The 25,196-nt window shown below is 58.9% G+C and overlaps 1 protein-coding gene across 3 annotated transcripts; it reads right to left on the bottom strand.

Annotated features, from left to right (window-relative positions):
- Window positions 1-44: 44 nt before the first annotated feature.
- LOC128088957 (translation initiation factor IF-2-like) lies at window positions 45-24,749 on the bottom strand. Of its 3 annotated transcripts, none has more exons than XR_008210423.1 (4): window positions 21,424-21,823; window positions 10,343-10,623; window positions 498-643; window positions 45-329 (listed from the first exon to the last, which is right to left on the bottom strand). XR_008210423.1 is itself a non-coding variant. In XM_052699894.1 (3 exons), exons 1-3 carry the CDS (start codon window positions 21,728-21,730, stop codon window positions 587-589), a joined length of 645 nt encoding a protein of 214 aa, XP_052555854.1. In that variant the 5' UTR covers window positions 21,731-21,824; the 3' UTR covers window positions 361-586. The 3 variants fall into 3 exon arrangements, 1 of the variants encoding a protein (XP_052555854.1); XR_008210424.1 differs by lacking the exon at window positions 21,424-21,823 and adding an exon at window positions 24,329-24,749 and having other exon boundaries at window positions 48-329; XM_052699894.1 differs by lacking the exon at window positions 45-329 and having other exon boundaries at window positions 361-643; window positions 21,424-21,824.
- Window positions 24,750-25,196: the final 447 nt, after the last annotated feature.

Genomic DNA, 25,196 nt, shown 5'->3' with positions numbered 1-25,196 from the left:
GGTGGCTTATAGGAAAATTCTGCTCCAACATCAGCAACACAAGGGAGACCAGGCTGTGGCACTGCTGTAGGCTTTCAACACCTTTAATATACTTGTTGTTTTTCCTTTTCACCTCCACTTGCTGCAGGTCTTGTCTCCCGGTGCCTTGGGTGCAGTGGTTGCAGCTCTGTGCCCCAGGACCCCCAGGGTCCAGTGATGGGACAGAGTAAGAATTTACCCTGGGGACAGGGAGGGGACCTGCCCGGACCCTGCCCACATTTCAGTCAGTGCCTGGGCTCTTTTCCAGCCATTCTTGGCCATCCAGACCACACGGCGTCCTCTCACATCACCTGTTAAAGGGAGAAATGGGTGTGAGCCCTCGATGGACACTGCCAGAGTCCCATCCCCAGGAGGTGACAGTGCCACCACCCACCCTCTGATCAGAGCCCATCCTGGCAGTGTGGACAAACATCACATCCCAGTGTGCAGAAAGGTGGGTGCTGCCCCCAGATCCTCACCAAGAGCTGTGCCTTGCGCTGGATGTGCTGCAAACAGGCTGTCCTGGGGAAAAACAGTGGTGTTCTCAGCTGTGTCCTCATGCCATGGGTCAGCCGAGGGGGATCCAGCACTGTGTCTGTGGGATGCAGTCAGCAAATCCCTGTTCCTGTGGAGGGACACAGAGCATCAGCATCCCGGTTCCATCCCACACTCCTTCCCCACCGATGCATCCCTCCCTTGGTGGGACCTGAATTCGCTCCTTAATTGCTCATCTTTGTGTTCTCCCTTCACGTTCGGCCTTCAGCGCTGCTTTATGGGGTGCTAAACCTGCACTGACAAGTGCTGCATGGCATAAATCCCCGCCAAGTGCCTGTTCCATTGCTTCACCCAGCCCCGATCCCCGATCCCTGCCTCCAATGAGGTTTTGGGGTGAGGGTTCATCCTCCCATCCATGAGGATGCTCTCTGCAAACTCAGGCTGTGCCCCCACTCCCACCTCCAGCCATTTCTCCGGCGCTGACGAGGCCACGTCTGTGCCTGATCTCAAAGGAACCTTGTCTGTGGGATGCAGATGCTGCAGAGCCCCATTCTGGGGGTATTGCTTCCACTCCCTTATGGGCTTGGGATTCAATGCAGTGCTGGCTCTGCCCCAGTGCCACCCCATGTGCCCTCCTGTGACAGCCCTATGGGGTGATGCTGCTCCACCTGAGCTCGGTGCAGGGGCTGGGCTGGGATGAGGGTCTCAGCAGATCCTAAATGCAGAGGGAATGAGAAGATCCCAATCCCACTGCTCCACACAGGTGGGAACCGGGGCCCCCGTCCTGTTCCCTCCTCCCCGGCTGCTCTGCCCTGGGAAAAGCCGGGCTGGGAACAGCTTGAGTGTCCGAGCGGGGAATTAATTTCAATAAATTTCCATAGGGATTAATTTTGCCCCTTCCCAGCAGCACGGCAGAGCCTGGTGCTGTGTGTGTGCATGAAGAAAGCCAGGGCTGGGGGTGGGGGGACGGGGGCATCAACAAGAGGCGTAAATAAAGCAGGGCTGGTGAGCACTTGGAAATGAGCAGAGCGAGAGCCGGTTTCAGCTGTCAGATTTGGGAGTTTTTAAGACTCCTTTGGGAGCACTGCAAGAAGTAGCGCCCGTTGCAGCAAAATAAAAGCAGGGGAGGAGGATCTCCTTTCCTCCTCCAGGAGCAAGGATGAGAGGGCCGTGGTGTGGCCATCCCCTGCACCACGGTGCGATCGGTGCCCAGCAGCAGCGCTGCCCCTTTGCTGGGGATGGGGGTGGATGCAGTTTGCCCTTTGCCCCTGGTGCAATGCTGCTGGCACTGGGGCTGCCCACTGAACAGCTGCACGAGGCTCCTCTCAAGGCTCTTTTGCTGTGGGATACAAAGGAAAATACTGCAGGACTGCAAAGATTTTGATTGTGGAGAGGAAGCGGGCGCACGGTGAGCAACTTCGTGCTGAATTCTGCCCATCCTTGAGAAGAGAAAAGGATGGCGGCTGCATCCTCCCTGCTTCTTTTTAGAAAAAGTGTGTTTTATTCGATGTAAATGAAGAATAGAGGTGTTTGTATGGCTGTGAATGGGGCATGTTGGCACCAGGTGCCCATGCCCAGGCAAGAAGGCACCTCCTGATATCAGCACTGTGACCTGCAGGGATCAGCTGCAGATGGAGTGTTCAGCATGGCCTTAAATATCACCAAAAGCACCAATGGCTGAGCTGAGGGGGTTCTCCTCGTGGAAATGCTGATACTGGGGAAGAAAATGGGAGACCCTGCATAATCCCTGGTGCTTGGACCTGAGCATCGTCCCAAACAGACCCATTCTGGGACTGGCCACCAAGGCAGGGTGCTCTCCACTGAGAAATGGAATATCCAACCTGAGTCTGCTCCCTACAAAACGCTGTGAGTGGTGCTGGGATTTTTGAAAGCTAAAAAACATCCTCTACGTCTGGATTTTCTGCAGGAACGATGATGATGATTTTGGAGTGTGTTGTTGCCTTTGGGAAGGAGCACGAGCACCGCAGCCCCGCCGGCCCTGCAGCATTCCCAGCCCTCACACTGCCACCAGTGAGCAGCCATCAGCCTTTGGGTGCGACTGAAATGGAAACCGTGACCAAATCCCAAGTCTGAGCACTGGGTTTGCACTCAGGAAAAGTCCCCTCAGTCATAAGTGCTTTCCCAGGATAACAGCTCTCATCCTATCCCCTAACTCCCTGGGTTTAACCCCAGGGCCTTCCTGGGGAATGGGGAGCTGGCAGCATCATCCCAGAGGTGCTTCACCTTGTGTGCCTTTGGGGGTATTTCTTACAATAGGAATGACAGAGCCATACAGTGGTTTGGTTGGAAGGGATGATCTCTGAAGATCTGCCCCAGCTGCTAACTGCACCTCATTTGCTCTCAGTGAGGCTTGGAGATGCCCCACAACCCTCCCCCAGCGTGGGGCTCACAGGGATGGAGCTGAGCTCCCCCTTCCCTTCCTGCAGGAGCTCCCTGTGCTCAGGGCTCCTTGTGCCCAGTGCAGGATGGGCACTGCCTTGTCCCGGCTCCATCCCCATACATGGACCTGGAGCAAGATCAGAACAGGAGTTTGAGGCAAAGCTCAGCATCAGCGCCGAGGTTCTCCGCTCTTTGCCATGGAAACAAGCGTTGCTAAGGGATTGCCTGAAAGGGAGTAAAATATTCTAAAATCCAAGTTTGCACGGCAGCAGAATTGAACCTGGATGGGTTCGGCTGCCCTTGGAGCACCCCAAAGCCCCCCCATGGTCCCTCCATGGATAAACCCACAGTGAAGGCAGATATAAACAGGGATCCCCATAGGATCCCCAGGAGATTAAAGCACCGGCGCGTCGTTGCACGGTGCCTCAGTTTCCCCTCCTGCACGACCCCGCTGGGACAGCCAGCAGCAGCCGCTCCACTTTATGGCATGGACATGGGGAAAGCGGCTGGGGGGGGGGGGGATAATGTGCACAGGGCCACCTCTGACCTTGACCCCCATCCTGGCCGCCCGCAGCAGCTGGGCCAGCGGCTCAATGCGCGCTTTGTCTGCGCCCACGGCCCCGCGCAGCGCCGTCGCCCCATATAATATTTATGGAGCCGGTGGTCACCTTCTCCCCCGCTCAGCCGCCTGCATCTGAATAAAAGCTGTGCTCAGGATCAGGGGAATTTGGGAATTTATAGTCCAGCAAGTTGCTGCTCTTCAGCTGTTGCTGAAAAGAAAATAGTTGAAAAGCAAACAGGTGGGGGAATGTCCTTGCTTCCCCCAAGTCTTGCAAGGCTGCTCTGCTCCCAACAGCAGCTTTGGGAGTGGGAAAGGCAGGAAAAAAAATACACATTTCTGAGTTATTTTGCTGCATTTCCCTCCAATGATTCCTCCAGCCGTGAAAGCCAAAGCGGAGGGGCAGAGCAGCCCAGGTGCCCCAAATGCTCCATCCTGGGCGCAACACAGAGCTGGCGCCGTGCACAAAGTACAGCCATCGTGTGTCTGCGCCCTTGGCATTGTCCCATTTGATCCCCAAACCCCGTGCTCTGACTGCCCCAATGACAACAGACATTGGAACATCTGCCTTGAAATCCTTTTACATCAGCAAAATGCAGCCTGTCCCAAAGGATGGGGAGAGGCAGTGGGACCTCGGCACGTCCGTGCAAACCTCTGTGTGCTCCTGGGGCTTCAGGGATGTCGGGAATGCCCACAGGGTGGATGTGTTCTGTGGGATTTTGGGAAGTGCCCTGGGAACGATTCTGTGCCAGCCATGGGATAAATGAACCAAATGGTCCCTTTAGCATCTCTCCTACTGTCTCATTTGGAACAAAGCAGAGCCCATCTGATCTCCATTGCAGAGCGGAGCCATCTCCAGTGCTGAGAACGTTTCTGTGCTGGTTTGAAGCATCTTTCCGTTCAACAGACTGGGAGGTAATGGGCAGAAATGCTCTTGGGACGCTGCAGGTGCATGGGCAAATCTCTCCTGTTGGGCTGCATGATCCCCATAACTGCACCTGGGGAAGGGTCCTCCCTCACATGCAGGAGGTGAGTGGAAGGAGGAGAGATGCTGGGGAGAGCACAGCCGTGATTTCCACACATGCTGAGCTCCAACCCCACATCGCTGCAGCATTGTGAGGCCATGGGTTGTGCTGCAAACCCCAAATTCAGGTTGAAATGCCCAGATTGCAGCTGGCAACACAATTTCAGGAGAGCACTGTGCCCTCTGCACGGAAGCCAACCTCACCCATAGGGAATGGCTGCAGCATCAGTGCCTCCATCTGCAGTGCACTGGGGGATGCACCCCAGCACCACCCCTGAGTCCAGCTGGCCTGAGCTGGGGCAGCTCCCAGCGTATTTAAAAGAGGAAACTGCTTTATTTCCCCTCTCCTCTGCTGGCTGCACCCTGCCACCACTGCTTCCCAAGGACACAGAGCAGGGGCTGCTCCTCATTGCACCACAGAGCATCTCGAGCCGTTCCCTTCCCCAGGGCTCGTTCAGGGAAATGCTGCATGACACCGCCCTGCCAGCACCGGGCTGGGGATGGATCTGGAGTGTCACCTCCTGCCACCACCGAGCTGCACAGACGAGAGGAGGAGGGTGGGAAAGGGAAAAAGTCCTGGGAGGCAAAAATAAACCCGTTTGGTGCAAGTGGAGCTCCAGAGCTCCTTTATGTAGAGGGGTTGCAATGCTCTCCATGCAGCGAGCTGCTGGGCAGGATGGTTCCTCCAACTGCCACGGCTTGGCCAGGCGGGCTGGACAGCAGGATGGGGTCCGGCCACCACCCCACACTGTCCTCCCGTTCCCATCCCCATCCTCGTGTCCCCTTCCCCACCACGGACGGCACCCCTGGTGCAGCACAGCCCTCCTGGGAGCACACGACCGGAGGGCGGGCTGCAGATTGAGGGTTGTTGTAACAAGCATCATTGCCGGCTTGCTGAGCTAGGCATAATTGTTGCAAAACCGCTGCGCACATGCTGAGCTTCATAATTATCAGGCTTGTCTGCCAACCTCTCCCTTCCCCCAGCACAACGGCACAGTTGATTATGATTATGGTGGCTAATTTTGTCTGGTGCATCTTAGGCATATGGGCCCCCACCTGCTCTGAATATGCAAACGCCGCTGATTTGCTCCTCGGGCTGAGCAGGGCCGTGGGCAGGCGGGGAGGGGGAACCTGCCCACTGCTGCTGCCTGAACAAAGAAACCCACGCGGCGGCACGGGCACAAAGAGCCAACGGCACCGGGGCTGCTGGACGCATGGCGAGGTACAGCCAGTGCCCATTGTGCCTGCACAGTGCCCACTGCACCAACAAAGTGACCACTGCACCACTACAACGCCCACTGCACCAACGCAGAGCCCATGGAACCAACACAGAGCCCATGGAACCAACACAGAGCCCACTGCACCACTATAACACCCATTGTACCACTACAATGCCCACTGCACCACCACAGCACCCATGGAACCAACACAGTGCCCATCACTGCACCCATTGCACCAACGCTGTGCCCATCGCAGCCCCACCAGCACGCTGGCTCTGATTTTCTCTCATCTAACCAAGATGGAGCATCGATGAGCAGCGAAAGCACACGGTGTGTCACACACACACACACACACACACACACACAGCATGTTGGTGTGTGAGCACACGGCGCACACAGTAACACCCCACGGACCAACCCTGCTCTGCATCTCCCCAGGCAGCGCTGTTGGGGCCGTTCTGAGCCCAGTTTTGGCAGTTCATGCTCATAAATGGATCCGGGCGATGGCAAGGGCAGATGAGGTGGTCTCGTGTCTGACTCGCCAGGACCGCTGTCACGGGGCTTTGCCATGCTAATGGATAATTAGGTAGGCAGACAGACTGACAAGGACCCAGATGGATGGATGGATGCCACGAGGATCTGGTGACAGATAAATAGGCAGATGCTAATGGGCAGCGCAAACAACAGCTTAGACTCCTGCTAATTCCCACTGTAATTTTTAAGCTCTCTCCAACCTCCCCCCTTTTTCCCCTCTCTCCCCCCGATGCTGAGCCCTTCCCAGCACATCCATCACTGATTTATTATTTTTTTTTGCACAGAAGTGGCATAAATGGTTACGGGAGCTGAGAGGGATAATGAGGAGCACTGAGCCCAGGTGGGCGCTGTGCCTGGGGATCCTCAGCCACGGCCAAACCCATGGCCAGAGCTGGGATTGGGGCAGCTCCACGTCACCTTCTGTCTTTTCACACCTCCTGGATGCTGACTTTATTTAAGTTGCAATTGCTTTAAATTTAAAAAAAAAAAAAAAGGAAGGAAGGAAGGAAGGAAGGAGGGAAAGGAGGGAGGGAAGAAGGAAGGGGGGAAGGAAAGGGGGAAGGGAGGGAGAAAGGAAGGAAAGAAGCGAGGAAGAAAGGAAGGAGAGAGGGAAGGAGGGAGGGAGGGAGGAAGAGAAGAAAAAGAAAAAAAAGAAAAAGGAAAAGGAAGAAAGAAAGAGAAAAAGAAAGAGTGAAAGAGAAAGAGAGAAGGCAAGAAAGGAAAAGAAAGGAAGGAAAGAAGAAAAGAAAGGTTTGTCCCTATTCTCTCACCACGGGAATGGGAAGGAAATTGTGAATGGAGGGGAGGAGGCCAAGGTGGCGTAGAGCCGCAGACACGCGGCCAAGCAGCAGCCGAGACAAAAGAAAACGTCTTCGCTTGTTTTGCTGTGCCGCGGGGAATCCACGTGGCATTGCGGGAAGGCGGGGTGAGCGGGATGGGGAGAAAATCCTGCAGGAAGGCTTCGTGTGGTGAGGGAGGCGCAGCCCCACCGCCTTCAGTGCCCATCCGCCAACGGCTCTGCTGGGAGTTTTGGGGGTCGGCAGTGGGGCCACGGCGACGCTGCCTGACTTTGGGTTATCCCAGCGTGGCACGGACCCCCCTGCCACCACTGCCACCCCCAGGCCCCACTGCACTCTGTCCTCACTCCCCCTTTCCCACCTCTCCTCAATCTGCCAGCAGCCCTCCTGCATTTCCCCTCTGTGCTCGGCGTTATCTGTCCCACGGTTATCTCCACCGCTGCCTTTCCTCTCCTGTTTGTCAGCTTTCCCTTTTCTATCCCCCTCCCTCATTCCCCACTTGTTTTCCCTCGCTCTGCTTTATAGGAGGGCTCTGCAGAGCGGTGGCAGCGGGGATGAACGCCCCTGAGGCTTGTGCCCACATTCACACAGATGAGAAATGCAGCCCAGGAGATGCTACCAGCACTTGGGCAAGAAAGACACCGCCACCATCCCAGTGCCACGGGGTGAGGATGGGGCAGAGCCTGCAGCTCAGTACCCAACGGCATCCTGAGCAGCCCTCTGGGACCGGCAGCGAGAAAACCCGTTTCTCCCTTATTTCTCTCAAACTGAGCCCTGAGGAAATGCGGAGGACGGGCGCCTGTCCCTGCGCGCAGCAGCTGGCGCGGGTGGCTCGGGGCCGCTCAGGTGGCCGCATCCCGCTATGTAGGTCAGGGCTGGGGGGGCGCGGGGGCTCCAGCCCGGGGCCGCCCCTCCCGCGGGCAGCGGTGCCAGCTTGGATTAAACCCCTGGATGCTCCCAGCGAGCGGGAGGGCGGCGCGATGCTGCAGCCACCGAACTGCTCCCGGGGGCGAAGAGCTGGAAAGTCGCAGCGTAGCCTCAAACAGATGAGTTTTGCCCCATCCCTGCGTCCCGACCCTTCTGCTCTGTGTAAAAGGAGTCCTAACGAGCAGCAGCGGTGGGCTCCAACCCGAGCAGCCTGGGCAGGAGGCTCACACTGTGCACTGCACATATAAACACACATATAACGCCTGTGTGCAGGATGGCATCCCGTATCTATATGTACAACACATATATACATGTGTAATCCTGTTTTATTTTGTTTCAATCTTGATGCAGATTGCCAGCACAGTTAAAAGTTTCACCAAAAGTGACCCCGTTCCAAAGATCCCTATTTTTAAGAGCCGCCCATCCAAGTTTTCTCATTCAGAAAGCGCCCAGAGGCATCTCTGAGCTCCTGCAGGTTTTCCCCATTTTTTTCTTTTCCTTCTTGAGCACGAAAAAGAGAAGAAAAAAATATATTTTTTCCTTATGGAGATGAATATCTGTAAAAAAATATTCCTGGGATTTGTTTCCCTGCTCAGATCCCTGCGTGCTGTGCTCCCATCTTGGCACCATCACCCGGCTTAGAAGCTGTGTGCGGGGCTGCAAGCAAGGAACGCAGGGATGGGAAAACCTTTAATTCTCAGTTTAAAAAGATAATAATAATTTCCTGGATGCAGACATGTGGGGCACATTCCATTTTCTATTATTTTTCCTTTTAAGCACAAAATATGGGGCGGAAATCCCGACGCACAGCGGTTGGGTATCAGCAGCGCCCCACGGCCCGGAGCCAAAGCGTGGAAAAGAAAAACCACTCGAGAGCACCTTGAGGATCTGAAGGGCTTAAAACACAGCCCAGCACTGGGGGGAATGGATTTGGGAACGATTTCCCACCGCACCTATCAGACATTGAAACCCCAAAGCGACGCATGGCCCGATTCTGGGCGGCCATCCCTACGCGACCACGGGGATTTTTGGGGAGGGATGCGCAGCCGTCGCGCTCAACCCATAGGGATGGACGGACGGATGGAGTCCCAAGGACAGACAGAACCCTGAGAACGGGGTGGCGAGGGCACATCTCGGCAGCGGCGTTTCATTAGGATGCACGAGCGGTGCTGTGGGTGCACCAGCGGAGGGGGAAGGGTTAAGGGGCGGCGGGAGAGAGGGGCGAGAAGAAAGCCCGAAGAAAAGAAGGGACCTCGTAGCACCGGCGGGCTTGATGGCTTAATTACCATATTCAAATCTAATTAATTCCCCTTTGCATAAAAAGGCCACGGCGGGCGTGGGACCAGCCTTGCAGATGGCGTCTCATGCTCAGCACCATTTTGGGGCCGCCGGCCATCTTAGAGCGAGGCGGAGGGCGGTTCGCCCGCGGCGCTGAGCAGCTGCTGGGGGCACCGCCGGGCACAGGGACGGCACCGAGGGGCCCGGCCACCCCCACCCCATCACTGACAGCGGGATGGGGAGAAGGGGCACTGGAATAAAGGGACGGAGGAAAAAGGGATGGGAGGGGGGCAGAGCTGCGATGGCGGTGGGCAGAGTGCTTGGGGTCTGCGCGGGACGGTGCCGGCAGATGTGGGTTTTGCCACCCCGTGCACCCGTGGCCCCAAATGCAGCTTTTAGAGAGGGAAAACGAGGGATAATGCTGCTCACCCCCTCAACGTGCAGCTGGGGGGGAACAGAAGTGAGGACCCAAATCCTGCAATGGAGATGAGGAAGAAGAAATCCCTCTGGGAGTGTGGGTGACCCGCAGCGCCTGTGCCACGCAGCCCTGGGGAAGGTGCGAGTTGTTTTGCTGCTGCCACGGGCAGCTCTGCTGTCACGTGCAAAGCACTGAGCTGCAGGGGCTGCAGGCTCTTCCCTTGACTAACTCACAGGGATGCTCAATGGCTGCACTCCTCCCCATCTCCATCCTCATCCTCATCTCCATCGCCATCTCCATCCTCTGCACAGATTTAAATGATACCCTAAAACAAGCATCCAAAGGAGATGGGAGGTGCTCATGTCACTGAATCCAGTGTCTGCCAGCACAGGTGGGTGGGATGGAGCAGAACGGGGGGTTCTGGGGGAAGATGCAATCCTGGCTGGGGGAAAGCAAGAGGAGATGGAGGGAGAGTCCTTGTTATGCTGTTTGATCACAGAAAATGATGTTTTGAGTCATATAGAGAAGATTCAACATGTACATTAGAAAGCAAATAGGGAGAAAGCAACGTTAACCAGAAGCTGTTACCAATGGCACAGACCTTTGGTGCAATTTTCAGAGAGGATTTTTAAATAAAAGACGCAAGAAATAAAGAAGGAAACCCAAACTTACCGCATCCAGGAGGCTCTGGAGCATCCCTGGTGGAATATGGGTGCAGTCCCATCTCTGAGTCACGCTGGGGTTGCAGCTGCACCTCCCATCCCCTGGACCCATGCCCAGATTTGTGGCTGCAAACCCACAGCACCAGGTCCTGGCAGGGCACATCTCCCCCTGGATTCTGAGGGTGCTGCCATAGGGTTGTCTCCCCGCTGTCCCCGCTGCTCCCTGTCCCCCGTTGCCTGCGGTGGCTGCTGCTGGATGGGAGCGATGGGAGCGATGCGGGGATTTCCCCTCTGCAAACAGAACAACAAGATGAGCAGTGCATGAGGTGCTGCCTGGCTGCCCGCATCGCTGCAAGAGCTGGAAGCACCGTTTTCCTTCGAGTTACCTCGCAAGGAAAGAAACGGTGAGGTCGGACAGAGGGGACAGATTGCTGCTCGCCCTATGCTGACAGCCTGGAGTCCCCAGGACCCTGCTGCTCCTAGCCAGGGCTGTCACTGAGTGTGGGATATGGGGCACCATGGCCACCTCCAGCAGGCAGCCAGCACAAAGCCATCACACACAGCTGTGAGCCATCTTTGAGATCCTTTCCAATCCAAACCATTCGATGATTCCATCGTCCTTTGCCCACCAAAATGTTCCTCCTGGGATATGGTGGCAGAGCAGAGCTGGGATGCAGGCCGTTGCTTGGGGAGCAGCTTCCATTTCGTCTCTGCACCATGGGTTGCGGGAGCATCGATCGGCTCCATCAACGTCCCAGTCACATCCGGACTGAGACAAACCTTTCCCTTTAGATGTGTCAGTGATGAGATGCCTCATCCTGCCCAAATCAGCACATCTGTGCCCCAAAAATCCCTTCTCTGTGCTGGGCACAGAGGACTTCAACCCTCTCAGTCCCCACTCCACCCACAGTTGACACCTTTGGGGCTATTTCCTTCGCTCCCCACCATCCAACCCATCCAACACCCCTTTGGCCAACCATCCCTTGTAGTGCCCAACGGGATTCTACGACCCCAAAAACAGAGAACGGCAGCTTTCCCCACCCAGGGGAGCGGGTCGGGCTCTGCCACAGACAGGCGGCAGGAGCTCGGGGGGAGGCGGGGGGGGGGGGGGACAGGGGGCCGGGGACGCCCAAGGCGACGAAGGCTCAGACACAATGCTGCCATTCACGGGGCCGCGCCGTGGGTCCCGGCCCTTCCTGCCCAGACACAATAGGGGCGGCCCCGCGCGCCACTTGTGTGCATTGTGCGCCGGCAGCCCCCCCCCCTCCTCAACCCCCCCCCCAGCCCCTCCTTTCTGTCCCCCATCGGATAATGGATCCGCTTTGTGTGCTCGGCTGGACAAGGACTTTGTTTCGGAGAAAGAAACCGTGTTTGTCTGTCAGAAGAGATCGGCCAAGAAAAGGGACGGGGAGGAGCGGCCGGCAGCGTCCCTCGCCGCTCCTCTCAGCATTGGCCTGGCGCAGCCCCGCGCCAGCAGCCGCCGTCCCATCAGCGTTTGGGGAGGGGTCCCCACACTGCTGTGTGTTCACACAACGCATTCCGTGCACCTGTCCCACCTTGCAAAACCCGGAGAGCATCCTCCAACCCGAATCATCAACCTTAGAGCCGCAAAGAGGGTTTGCATCTCCCCCGCACCCCCAGGTGCCCCCAGCGCCGCTCCTCAGGACGGGCTCAGCCCAACCTCCTCGGGACGATCGCTGCTGCTGCGTTGCTCTGTGCCGGCATCGCGGGATGGGAGCCCAGCCCCATCATCACAGCCACAAAGCACAGGGTTAACCTGGCTCTCATTGGGGCATCCCCAGTCAGGTCCCTTTTACCCCGTTTTCATGCTGATGTCCCCGCGTGCAGCACCTCGGAGTGAAGGCAGCCCCGGCTCCATTCCTCGGGCTGCAGGCGGGAGCTGAGAACACGGCTTATTTCCTGTTCAGCCAATTCAGGAAACTGTTCTCATCGATCCTATCACTTGGGATAGTTTCAGCAATTGCTGAAATTCTGTTTTTCGAAAGAATACACGGCACAAACACCAGTATTGAATTAAAAAGTGGAGTTTTGCCACCCTCCCTTCCCCTCCCCAGATTTTTGCCTGGATATTCGTCAGCGAGGACCAAACCAGGGATATGAAATTGGGAAATTCCAAATCCCAGGAATGGGCTCATCCCACCCGTGCCCCATCAGGAGCTGAGCGCTGTGGCACTGCTGGCACGGCCCCAGTATCCCAGCACATTCGGAGATCCTCATCCTGCGCCCACTGGCACCCCAACCCCCACCCATGGGTGACATTTTGGGGTGAAAGGGGCAATGGGGCTGCCCTCAATGAGCCGAATGCAGCATCTCAGCAGCATCCCTCTTCTCTGCTCTATTCTGCTGTTGGATCAGCAGGCATTTGGGGTCCTGACGGTGCTATGGAGCGCCCTGAACACACAAAATGGGCACCACAGGACAGGGGAAAGCGGCTGGCCGGGCACGATGATTATGGTGGCCTGGGGAGTAATTATCTCATTGGGCAACTAATACCCTTTCAGCAGGAGCGGGGTGGGGAAGTATTGTTCGGGCTTAGGGATTACATCAACCAGGCTGGAGCAGACAATGTGCTCCCCCTGGGAAGAGGCAGCTCAGCCCCAGGGGGAGAGGAGGGAGGCAAGGGCTGAAGCTGTCTCAATTAGTGAGTGGCCAGCGAGGAAGAGGGTGGTGGGAGCGCGTGGGGGGGACGTGGGGAGTTTAAGAGACAGAGCATCCTTAACCCTTCGTGCTCCTCCCAAGGGGATGCGGTCCTTCAGCCCTATGGGGAAAAGGAGAAGCTGGGAGGGCTGGGCACATCCCCGCTGTGTCACAGTGCTTTTCTCCCATTTTCTCCCTGCTGTTCCCACTGGCAGAGCAGCGCCATTCCCTGCCCGCCTCGGCGCACATCAGCGCCGTGTTGGCGACTTCGCCGAGGGGCTGGGAAGCAATCTGACAGCTGGGGCCACTCGTGGGGCCAGGCCGTGGGCAGGACACATCCCCATCCTCATCTCATCCCCATCCTCATCTCATCCCCATCCCCAGCTCATCCCCATCTCATCCCCGTCCCCATCCTCATCGCCATCCGCAAGCAGCAGCGCTGCAGCAGCCCCATTCCTCCACCATGTGCCACATCCTCCTGGCACCCTCAAAAACACCAACCCCATCTCCATGCCCACCCCACCAGGCCACTGTGCTCTCGCTGCCGTGGGGTTGGGGTTATTTTGGGCCGCCTTGATGCTAAATCAGGCGTGAGGTCGGAGTCTCGGCGGCAGCAACCGCGCCAGGTTAGCGGCGGAGCGAGGGGCCGTCTCCACCTGGCCCTCGCCATCCATGGGGTGATTAAACACGGGGCTCCCAGCTGCCATACATTTTTAAATAAATGAATAATACATCGCGGGGTGATAAATAAATAACGGCCATACATTTGAACTTAGCCTCTGAGAAAATCCTTTTAGTTCAAAAGGACCGGGGCGCTTGGAAAGGGGAGTCCATGCATTTTGAATGGGGCTGCCATCAAGTGTCAGGGCTTGGCAAGGAAGATGAGGGGGGAGGGATGAAACCAGCTCAGATGCAAAGGGGGGAGATGGGGATGGGGTCCTTGGGCATTGCCACAGGAGGCTCTGGTGGAAGTGGGCAGCAACCATGGCAGAAAGGGCTGGCACATGTGTCCTTCCCCATCCATCCCAGGAGAGAAGGAGGATAGACGGTGCCAGGAGGCAACACACAGCCCCGAGAAAGGCATAGGGCTGGTCCCCATAACCCTGGCTGCACGAAGGAGGAGTCCCTGTTTAGCAAAGCAAAGGGAGCATTTGCTTAGCAGTGGCCCTATAAAAGGGTGGATGGCCCTGGATGGAGGCCCAAGCAAATACGAGGGGATTAGAGAAGGGAAAGGTGAGATGGAGGAGAGGAGGATGTGCAAGGAAAACTGCTGCTGGGTGCAGGGCATCAGCAAGCACTCTGAACAGGGGGAAACGGTGCAGCAGAGGAGGTTGTGAGCTGGATGGAAGAACCACATTGTCCTGTTTGGGGCAGAAATTAACAGCACGGTGGAGCTGGTGGGGCTGAGAGTTGCTGTGAGGCTGCACCATGCCTGTCCATGGCATGAAGGCACACAGTGACCCTATCAAGTATCCCTGCTACACACAGCCGTGCATCTGCTCGTCTCTGCCATGCACAGCCGTGCACATGCGTGTCCTCCGTGCCACGCACACGTATGTCCTAGTCATGCTCAACCACACAGATGCATGCCCTGGCCATGCACAGCCATGCACACATATCCTGGCCATGCCCGTGCACAACCCTGCTGTGCACACACGTCTCCCAGGCAGGGGGATGGAAGCAGGGCCCAGCTGCCCAGGCAGCACTTGTTCCTTTGCCCTTTGCAGTGCCTGAGAGCAGCAGAGCAACTTCAATTCTTTGCACAAACCGCTCCCACTCTCTTGCATCGCTAAGTGGGTATTGATTTATTAGGCTGTAATTTAAGGCAGAATGTTTTAATACGAACTCACACACCAAGCCCAGACACGAGAATAAACAAGGGCTGATTTATTCCATGCCCATCTCTGTGAGGATGCCGGGCATTGCAGGGCGAGGGAGGACAGGGGCTGCAACCAACCCCGCATAGGAAACCCAGGTGTGAGCATCCCTTCTCACCATGAGAGCTGCGGAGCAACCTGAGACGCACCCACACTGCATCCTCGGGATGGCTGCCCAAAACGAGAAGAGACTAGGAACGCACTCAACCCGCAGCCTCGGGACGGATGCAGCCGTGCTACATCCCGGGGACGGACGGGAAGGGAAGAGAGCAGAGAGGGCAGAGCGCTCTGCAGAGCACGGGGACGCTGCGCGTGCCCCGCCAGGTCCCATCTGCAGGACGCATTCCTGTGAGCTGCCCCGCACGGCCGCGCAGCAGCTGCCGGCCAGATCCAGCGGCGACGGCGGCTCGGGCTCCTCTTGACCTTGCCGGTCAGGTGCTGGGGGGACCGCGGAGCCGCAGCCGTCGTGGGGCCGTGGGGAGGGTTTAATGCAGCAGGGACCATAATGGGGCCGGCTGGGGGAGCGAGCGGGAGGAGAAATTAGTGTCAGTGTGCGCGCCTTAAACAAACCTGCGCCGGGGTGACGTGAATGAGGGCACAGCCTGTGTATATATTAGTGATGGGATCTGACCTCGCTGGGAGGGCTCCTTCCCTCGCTCCGCTCCTCTGGGCGTGGGAAAAAGGCCTGGGCTCTTTTCACAGCTGTTCTCGCTGCTGCACTGAGCTAATGGAGGGGCTGCCCGGCTCCCTCCTCCCCCTCCGCCTTTTCAGTTATTCAGCAAAACCCCCCTTTCACAGTCCCTTAAAAACACACCTCATTGTTCCTGCCTGGTTTGCATTGAAATGCCGCTCGCGCCCGTCTCCCGGAGCAGCGGCCGGGCCGGCGAGCTGCGCTGCGGGGCAGTCGTGTGTGTGCACACACGTGTGAGAGCCGAGCTGCGTGTGTGCGTGTGTGTGCACACGTGTGTGCGAGCCAGGCTGGGTGCGTGTGTGCACACAGCTGCGCCCGGAGCTCTGCAGCTCACGCCGGGTTTCTTCCCCACGGAAGGTGGGGAGGTGAGAAACCTGCTGAACCCAAAGGAGCTTTTCCCATTTTCCCATCCCGGGATCGGAGCGGCTGCGGTACCCCCAACCCTTTCTCCCCTTTACTTGGATGCTATTTTGACATGAAAGATGAGCAGAAAGCCACACTTCCCTGATGTACAAATTCCCTTTTTTCCCCACCAAAACCAGAGCCTCTGCACGAGCAGGTGGAGATGCGACCTGCTGCTCCAGGAGCAAATCATCTGCACTCAGTCCCCATCTCCACCTCATGCACAAAGTGATGGGAGCCCCCGGGTGGGACTTCCTGGGGAGGAGTTGGTCTTGCTGGAGGCTGTGTTAATTTCCTTATAACACAGAGCCAAAAAATTATCCCCAAACTCCATGGAAAGCCAAGATGTACAGAAAACAACAAACAGGAACGCTCCTCGCCTGGCTTCATGGGGAACTGGGGCTGAGGAAGTCGGGGTTCAGCTCGAAATGGAACGATGGGGACCAGGGGGTTGTGCTCTAAGGGTTGGGTTCATCCCCATCCCTGAGCTCCCAGTACACACGCAGCCCCACCTGCCCTCACGACAGCCCCTTGTTCTCCGAGGCCCAGCCTCAGAATTAGCACCGGGTTTGTGCTTTCCATTAAAAATGAATACATGCATTCCTGGTGGCTGGAATGGAATGGAAACACCATCCCCACAGGCTCACAAACCAGAAGGCGGATGGATGCGGCGTGAGCCACCGCTATGATTTTTTTTGAAGCGGCTGTGATTTTTTTTAAGCTCATCTGCTCCTGTCCTGGGGGGGGGGAGGGGGGGGCTGAGCTGGTGGCGATGGCAGCGTGACGGACGGGGACAGCATCCTCCGGGCCGCCCGCGTTTCCCGCTGACCTTTCCCCGCTGCTCTGATAGATACTTTCTGACAAAAGCGGGGACGTCGCACACCTTCCGCCCTTGTTCCGTGCCTGGCGCGGGGACATCGCCACTAGCGAGTCCCTGTCACCGGCTATTAGGGGAGAAGGTCTCCGCCACCGCCGCGCTCTTTCCGCATCAGTGCCAGGCTGGGGGTGCCCCCGGCCCCGGGACGCGGCGCACGTGCCCGCCTTGGTGGTTTATAAATGCAAATCTGTTTAACAGCCACACGCGCGTTTGTTATCTCCGAGGATGAGCCCGAGCTCTTTGAAGTCAACATATGTATGTGATTATGCACATATGTGCGTGACCTACATTCGGGGCTGTGGCACTTTCCCCCCCCCCCCCCCCCCCCCGGCCCCGCACCCTCGCCGCTCCCTTTCCACCATTGCCGTTTTCCCCACTCGGGTTTGACTTCTCCACCCGGCGCAGCCATGGAGTTTCCATAGAAACATGAAGATATTAAACTGTAAATAATAATTTCTCCATAAGAAAAAAAAAAAAAGCAAAAAAAAAAAAAAAAAAAAGCAGGGGGAGGTGGGGGGAAAGAGAAAGGAAAGGCAGCGCGCACAGCATCGCTACGGGGTGGGCATTGGGGAGAAGGCAAAGCTCTGGTTGGGATCACGGTACCCCCAGCTCACATCTATGGTGGGGGTCCCCAATATGTGCCCTACGTGCCGGGTGCTGCTGCATTGCTCCTTCCAACACTGTTTGCTCTGGGCTGGGGCTTCAGTCTGACCCTGCTGCGGATCAGAGGTGGCCTGGACATCACTGTGGCTTTGGGTGAATGACCAGAACTCTCCTGGTGCAGTGACACACACCTGACTGGGAGGAACACTCTTCATTTTCTCCCACTCAGGGCTACACTGCTGTCGGGGGCTTTTTGCCTTTCTGACTGTTTTCTTTACCATAAATGACATTTTTTTCTGCCCTCACTCATTGCTACCGAATGCAAAGCGGAGTTGGAAAAGCATCACTCCATGAGCAGAGGGGACGCGGCACACAGGGATTGGGCACCTCTGGGCACCCACGTGTGGCACCGGGGTGGCTGCAAACGCAGCTCCCACCTCCTGTCCCCAATTAACACCCCCCGGCTGATTATGGCATGGATGGGGGGATTCCCAGCACTCCACCTCGCCGTGCTGGGCCCTGTTGGATGCTCAGAGCCGCTTCCCTGATGGCGTTGGGGACGCGAGGACCGCAGCCAAGTCAGGGGTCCGGGATTATCTGCAGCATAACATTCCCTGGGAATAAGATTGCGGCTTAGGGCCTAATGGAAAAGAGGAGAGAGATGGGATTAAAAGGGAAATAATGACTATTTCTTTAGTGAAGGCAGGGAAATGAGAAGGGGATTAGCGTCCTCTTTACCAGCAGACCCCAAACCCGCTGGGCGGTCCCACACTCAATGCCCACACTCAGCATTGTGCCCAGGCACCTCTCCCATGGGTGACATGGGGACAAGCACCCACACTGCCACCCCTGTGCCACCCCTGCCCCAAACGAGGGCCATTCTGCAAATATTGGCCCCTGCATTTTTTTTTTTTCCCTCTCCCTGCAAATTCGCCAGGAAAAAAAAATCATAAAATATTCTACAAGGAATAAAACACTGAAAATTAAAACTTCACTTGCCGAGGCACAAGCCTGAGAATAAACCTGAAAGGCTCCTTTCTCTCGCCTTCGGTTGCACACACCGTGCTTTGCAATTGGCTGCTTTCCTGGAATAGATTCAGTTGCTATGATACCAAGTTTGCTTTTAACGAACCCCAGAAAATTAATGGCATTCAGCAGATAAGTCCTTAAAGTGGAACCTATTTTAAGAAATTCTTTCTGAATGGTTTACAAGTAGTCAGGAGGGAAGAGAAAGCTTCCCGAGGGCGGCAGAACCCGCGCTCTCCCCCCTTGCTTCCAGCTGGGGTTTGGGGTGTTGTTTTGGGATGCTCATTGGTCCTGGACCCTTGGAGGCACCGGGCAGCGCCCCTCATCCTCCGTGCGCATCCTCACGCTGCGTTGCTTCGCTCTCTCCTTGCTGTCCCCACGCGGCCTCACCGCTGCCACGACCGCGCAGCCGCCTCTGCTGATGCTACAGAGCCGCGGGCAGATCCCTGCTGCCACCCGGCACGTGAGGCTGTGGGATGAGGGGAATGGTGCTCCTGCAGACCCTCGGAGGAGCTCTGCCCACATGCGGCAGAAGGGCTGCGGGGTGGCATTGGCTGGAGGATGGGGCGCCTGCCCACAGACTGATGTGAGGCCAATGAGGGGCTCATCCCCGCGTCCCCTCCGAGGTATGGGGGAATCCAAATGCAGGATCAACCCTGTGATCCCGCAGCAAAGGCATCGCGCTCCCAACCCCGTGCCACGCTGCCCAGTGCCTCCAGTGCCATTGTGGGTTGGGGACACGGAGCTGAAATCCCAATGCTCATCCGCTGGAGAGAACCAGGGAGCATCCCTGCTTTATCCCACACCTTTGGGCTTCAGGTCCGTGTCCTCCCTACCCAGAACAATGGCCAAAAAAGGTCAGCCTGTGGCATCCCTACATGCTGGAGAAGGATGGTTGCAGCACAAGCACAAGCCCCCTGCCCCTCTTGCCAACCAAACAAAGCAAAAGAGCTACCAAGGAGCAGAAAGATGCACCCCTTCATCTCACAGTCCAATATTCTCCCTGCTCCCATCTCCCTGCAGATCCCAGCAACATCAGTGGTAAGAGGAGGTGCGATCGCATGCAGAAGCAAAACTGCAGTCGGGATGAACTGGGCAGGGAGAGCCCACAGAGCAGGCATGGCGGGTTGCAGTTTTGGCATCAGGAGCCGATGCTCTTCCCTTCCCTCCTCTCTGCTGGGGAGGAGATGCACCAAGCAGCAGAGCAGGCCATGGAGCTGCCCCCAGAACCACCGCCCCGTGCCGTGCCCACCTCCCACGGGCATCAGCACGTGCCACGACCCATTGCAGTTCCATGCCTGCAGCCATGTCCATCAGCAGAGCTCTGCCCAAAGAACTGAGAGGGATGGAGCTCAGTGCACAAACACCAGCGCCGGAGGGGAGGCCAGAGAGAGGCCCCCAAACCCACCTCGCAGAACAAAGCTGCTCCATCTCTGCAGGCACAGAATAACTGACGAGCAGAGATGATTTATTTCCCTTCCCCGGTAGATAAACCGGCTTCGGAAACGGGTTTGCACTAAATTACAATTTGCATGCGGTAATATTTTTAAGCAACTTTCTTTCTACTTCGTTACAAACAGGGTTTCTCTGGGGGTTATTGCTGAGCTGGCCCCATTTCATTTATCTCCAGTACACCGGGTACCACTGAGCTTAATTGTCGATGTGGAAATTAAAACCGCTGCGGAAAAAAAATGAAATAATAATAATAAAAGAAGCGGTGCCAGGTTTGATGCTAGCCTGAGGAGCACCAGGTTTGAGTAGAAATAATCACCCAGGCACGGTCAGTGGCTCTGGGCCTCCATAAAAATGATTAAAGACAAAACCCTGCGGAATGCCCACTCCGCCGCCGCCGCGCGCTCGGCTCCGCTCTCCCTGCGAAGGTGCCACAGTGGAGGGCAGGGATTTACCCGGAGAATAGCGAGCGGGTTTTTACATTCGGTTCTCTAGCTTTATGATATCACATACACTCATACAGCTAGATAACCAAAGAGAAAAACCAACCCAAGGTCTTTAAGATCCGGCCTCGGCCGTGCCGTGTGCCTGGGAGCCGCGGCCCCATTGGAGCCCCGCACGGCAGCCGCCGTCCCCATCCCCACATCGTGAGGAACGAAGAAGCCCCAGTGCTTTTCGTGGTGCAATGCACGGCCCCGGCGCTCCCCGGTGCCCAACTGAGTGCTCTGAACAACGCCTGCACCCAAAGGGCCGCGCGTATAGCCGGAGTGCGCTCAGCCCTGAGCCATCCCCCCACTGCTGCCAGCACCCAGAGACCCTGCACAGTCCTCAGCCCCCTGTTCTTCCCCAGATCCACCCCGGAACCGGTTCCCACTTTGAAATTACTGTAAATTACTGGTGATGAACTGCTGAGTCATGAGAGCCGCTGGTGAGGGGATGGACCCGGCAGAAAGGGCCCTGCGGGGTTCCCACCGCATCTCTGCTCTGCCCTCCTCTTCCTCCTCTTCCTCCCACAGCTCTCTCTGCAGCCGGGCCCCACTCACAGCCCCGGAACGGACACCGTGAACGAAGGGAACTGGAGCCTGCACTGCCGCGGGGGGGGAGGGGGGGAGCTCACACCCATGGGGGACCCCACATCCCATCGTCGGGGGCCGTTTTGGGAATCACTCCGCATTTCCTGGGGTTCCGGATCACTGATATCCCAAAGGGGGATATCAGCGTGCCGGGGGGCTCTGTCTTCTCAGTTCTGCCTCTCCTGCAGATGCGACCCGAAGGGACCCCGCACCGAGAGGCACTGGGGCGGCCCCGGTTGGGCTTTGCTGGAGGACTGCGGTGCTGCTCCGGCCGGAGTGTTCCAGCCGTGATTGGTGGGAGACACCGCTGTACCAAGTCAAAAGCTGGAGCAAAGCTCCCCCCAGACAGAAAGAGGACCGCGGAAAGAAAGAGGAATTCCCCGGGAAGGGGAACCGGAGAGGCGAGCGGGGAAGGGAATGGGGAGCGGGTACCTGAGAGCCCCGCTGGGGCCGGTGCTGCCCGCGGTCTCCGTCGGCTGGAAATCTCGGCGTCTTTCCCGTGCTGGCAAGGCGAGGGGGAGGCTGAAAGTCCCCGCCTGGTGCCGTTGCGGGTCCCGGCCCCGCTGTCGGAGCCTCCGGGACCTGCCTCTAAAGTTGAGGCAGAGCCGGCGGAGGAGGGAGGGCGGGGAAGGGCGGGAGGAGGGACGGGGCGGCCGGCGGGGACAAAGCCCGGGCGGTGGGGCTGGGACAGCCCGGGCGTGGGGCCGGGGCAGGGGTCACCCCCCGGGGGCAGGGCCATTCGCCACGGCCGCCGCTTCCCCCGGGGGCCGGTCCGTCTGCTCGCCCCCCTTCCCCACCGCCCCCTTCCCGGTCGCAGCCGGCCCGCCCCGTCGGGGAGGCGGCGGTGCCCCGGGGCTAACCCCGCTCGGGCCGAGCTGCGACGGGGCCGCCCCTCCCCGGGCGTTAAACCCGACGGGGAAGGGCCGGGGCGGGGAAAGAGCCGTGAAAGGGGAGGAGGAGGGGGCGGCCGGACCCTCCCGTCGGGGCTATGCTCCAATTGCAAAGGGGAAAATTGGCGGCAGCTCGGGAGCAAAAGCAGGCACGACCCTCGGGCCGGGGAGTAACAGGACCTCCCCCCGAGACGGGCCCGGGCCCGGCTCTGCCCTCTGGCCCGGTTGGGTCGCCCGGCACCCGGGACAAAGCGGTGCCGCGGCTCTGTTTGGAGCCGAGGCAGAGCCCAATTCGCGGGGCCGAGGTTCGGCTCCACGTCCCCACCCTGCGGCCGCCCGGGGCCGACCCTGCCCGGAGCAGAGTACCCGCTCCTCTCTCCTGGCACGGCGGGGCAGTTCCTGGGGCCGGCTCCGGGTCAGCGTCCCTTCGAAGGAGCCCGAAGCGCGTTGCACGGGCACGACCACGACCCGCGTATGCGAGCACCGAGTTGCCCGGGCACCGCTGCTGCACACTAAGAGCCAGCTGCACGCCCAGCCTTGGACACGAGCCGCTGCACACGCCCCTGTGCACACAAACCCCTGTGCACGCCCGTCTTGATGCACGCCCAGTTTTGCACAACGCACCCGTGGACGCCCGCTGGTACACACGTACACACGCTCAGGAAAACCTGGCTTCTCCCCAGCCTTCCCCGCACTCCCACAGCTTTGTCCCACCTCGGCGACATCCACAACACTCCGCGGCCGCTGCATCACGCCTGGCTCCGGAGAAACGGTGGAAAACGAAACCACCGCACAGCATCGGGCACAGCACCGGCTCCGCCAACCGCCGGGCACGGCCCCGGCCCCGCTGCTCTCCTCCGCCTCCGCCGGGCCGGGCCCAGCGCAGGGCCGTGGCCGTGGGTGCAGGCATCGCCGGGCCGGGGCTGGGTACCGCTCACAGCACTCCGTGTTTTGGAGAGGCAGGAGAGAGCCAAAGGTGCACCAACCCGTCCCGACCCCTCTGTCCACATCTACCCTTGTACATACACAGAAAAATTATATCTATATCGGTATGTGTGGCACATATATAAATATCCGTGTCAGAAGGCGCCGGGAGCAGCGCACGGAGGCCGGCGGCTCACGGAGATGCCAACCCGCAGTTCACCGGGAGGAGCGGGGCTTTGTGCCTCGAACGGCGGAGCTCCGGGAGCCCTCGGCTGGAGACCGGCGGGGAACGGAAGGAGATCCGGGCGGCACCGGGCACCGGCCCTGCCGCTCTCCGTGGTGCTGAACGGCCGCGGCGGAGGCCCCGGCGCCGCGCGGTGCTGGTGCCTCCTCGGTCCTTCGCTGTTGAAACCGGCACCGGTTCATGATTAGGATTAGGATTATTAATGATTCTCGTTATCATCGCCGCCCTTCCCGTCTCTCGGGTGCGCGGCGGCACGGCGAACCGTTCCGAGTGGGAGACGGTGCCACCGAGGCAGCCGGTTGCCGAATTAACGGATCGTCCCCCCGCGTGCCCCCGGTCCTCCCGTGGGCTCGTACCGCGTGTGGGCACGGACACACCGAGCCGGGGCCATTCACTTCACCACCACCTGGCTCCGAAACGCCGCCACTGCCGGGATTGGGGTCTCGGCCCCACTGCCATCCCCACCGCCCGGGTTCTCACCTCTGAAAAGCTCCTTCCCGAAATGACAAAAAAAAAACCACAAACCGCCACAACGACTGCGGCCCCAAAAGCTTCGCCGAGGGAACGAACGGGAACCATGGAGCGGCCCCGCGGCTTCGGGAGCGGTTTCGGTTCTGGAAGGGCCGCACCGGGCACCGGCGGGGCCGGGGCTCAACCTCCCCCGTTCCTCCGCCGCCGGCGGGCCCGGAGCCTCCGCGCAGGGCCGAGGGGAGCCGCAGCGGCTCGGTTCGGCCTCGCCAGTGCTCGGTCCCGCTCCCTTCCGCTCCGCACCCCCGAGGGGAGGCTCGGCAGAGCCGGGGCGGCCGCTCCACGCGTGTTCGAGACGCGAGGTGGGCACGGGGCCCTCCCGACTCCGCTCCTTCCCACCACTTACCCATCGCTCGCCCTCCTCCTTTCCTCGCTCGGCGGCCGCTGGCACCGGAACCGGCCCCGGCGCCTTTCGTCCCCTTCCCTACCCTCGCCTACACTCTCGTGTGCATCAAATACCTTCACTACAGCAGCCATGTTGGGCTCCGGTGCGAGCACGGCTCTCGCCGCAGGAGCCGCCTAGGCGGGATGCAGCGCGGCTCGGCTCGGCCCGGCCCGGCCCGGCCTCTCCCGCCTCCCCTCTCCGCCCCGCAGCCCGGTAACTTGCAGCCGTACCGGTAACGCCAAGGCCGGCGGCCGCGAGTGAATCGCGCTGCCCGCTCCGTCCCGTCCCGCATCACCGCTGCCCTTCGGGGTGAGGGCTCTGCCCCGGCGCTGCACTGAGAGAGGGGATGGGAGAACCGCAAATTACCTCCTGGTAGGGCGGGCGGGTCCTGCGCTGCAGCCGAGCTCACCTGGGAGGGAGAGAGAGAGAGAAAAGCGAATCCGTGAGGCGAAGCGGAGAGCGCGACGGCTCCAACTTGGAGCAACTTTGCCGGCAGCGGGGGTGGTGCCGGAGCCCCCCGGTAGCAGCGAGCTCTTCCCCGGAGCGGGGGGGGATGCCTTTCGCCGGGAACGGCACCCGGAGCCGTTCTCCCGTCCTGTCGGCGGGCAGAGCTCGGGGTGCCGTGCCCCGAAACGGCTGTGCCGGGACGCGGCCTCCGCCGCCGCAGAGATACGCGCAGCCCCGCGTCTGTCTGTCTGTCCGCCCTCCGTCTGCCGTCCGTGCCGAGCAGCGGCAGCGCAGGGCCTGCAGCCCCGGGGGCACCGGGCACCGCACCGCCCCCCGCGCCCGCTCCCCCCGCACCGCGGGCACCGAAGCTGCGCGGCTCCGTGGAACCGTCAGCAGCCGCCGCTCCCCTCCCGACCCGCGCCCCTCAGAAACGGATTTTCACTTGGTTTTCTTCCCTTTATTTGTGTTTTTTTTTTTTTCCTCAGAAATATATATATATTTTTTTCCTTTTTCTTTTCCCGCCCCCTTTTCTTTTTTTCTTTTTTTTTTTTTTTATTCCGCTGTTGTCGCTGGGAATTATTTGCATTTAAAAACACAACGACTCGTTCACCGCACGTCGCTTCGCGGATCAATTGAGGCCGCACTGCCGCCGGGGGGGTGATGGGGACGGACCCCAGGAACGGGGAGCCCGGAGCTCCGGCCCAACCCTCCCCGATCGGCCGCTGATATCGATGTGTGCGGGAACTACGGATGTAACAGCGGCTCGAAGAGGTTTTGCTTCTGCAGC

The sequence above is a fragment of the Tympanuchus pallidicinctus genome, unplaced genomic scaffold (assembly GCF_026119805.1).
Source record: "Tympanuchus pallidicinctus isolate F22 unplaced genomic scaffold, pur_lepc_1.0 scaffold38, whole genome shotgun sequence".
In the NCBI taxonomy this organism is placed as follows: Eukaryota; Metazoa; Chordata; class Aves; order Galliformes; family Phasianidae; genus Tympanuchus; species Tympanuchus pallidicinctus.
The sequence above is the reverse complement of the archived record's forward strand: the minus strand, read 5'-3'. Positions and strand labels throughout refer to the sequence as shown.

Coding starts and splice junctions, on each gene's coding strand:
- LOC128088957 (XM_052699894.1), bottom strand. CDS start 21,730: ATGGCCCTGCCCCCGGGGGGTGACCCCTGCCCCGGCCCCACGCCCGGG. Junction 10,624..21,423: donor GGCCCCAGCGGGGCTCTCAG/GTACCCGCTCCC, acceptor TTCTGTTTGCAG/AGGGGAAATCCCCGCATCGC. Junction 644..10,342: donor TCCAGAGCCTCCTGGATGCG/GTAAGTTTGGGT, acceptor GTCCCTCCACAG/GAACAGGGATTTGCTGACTG.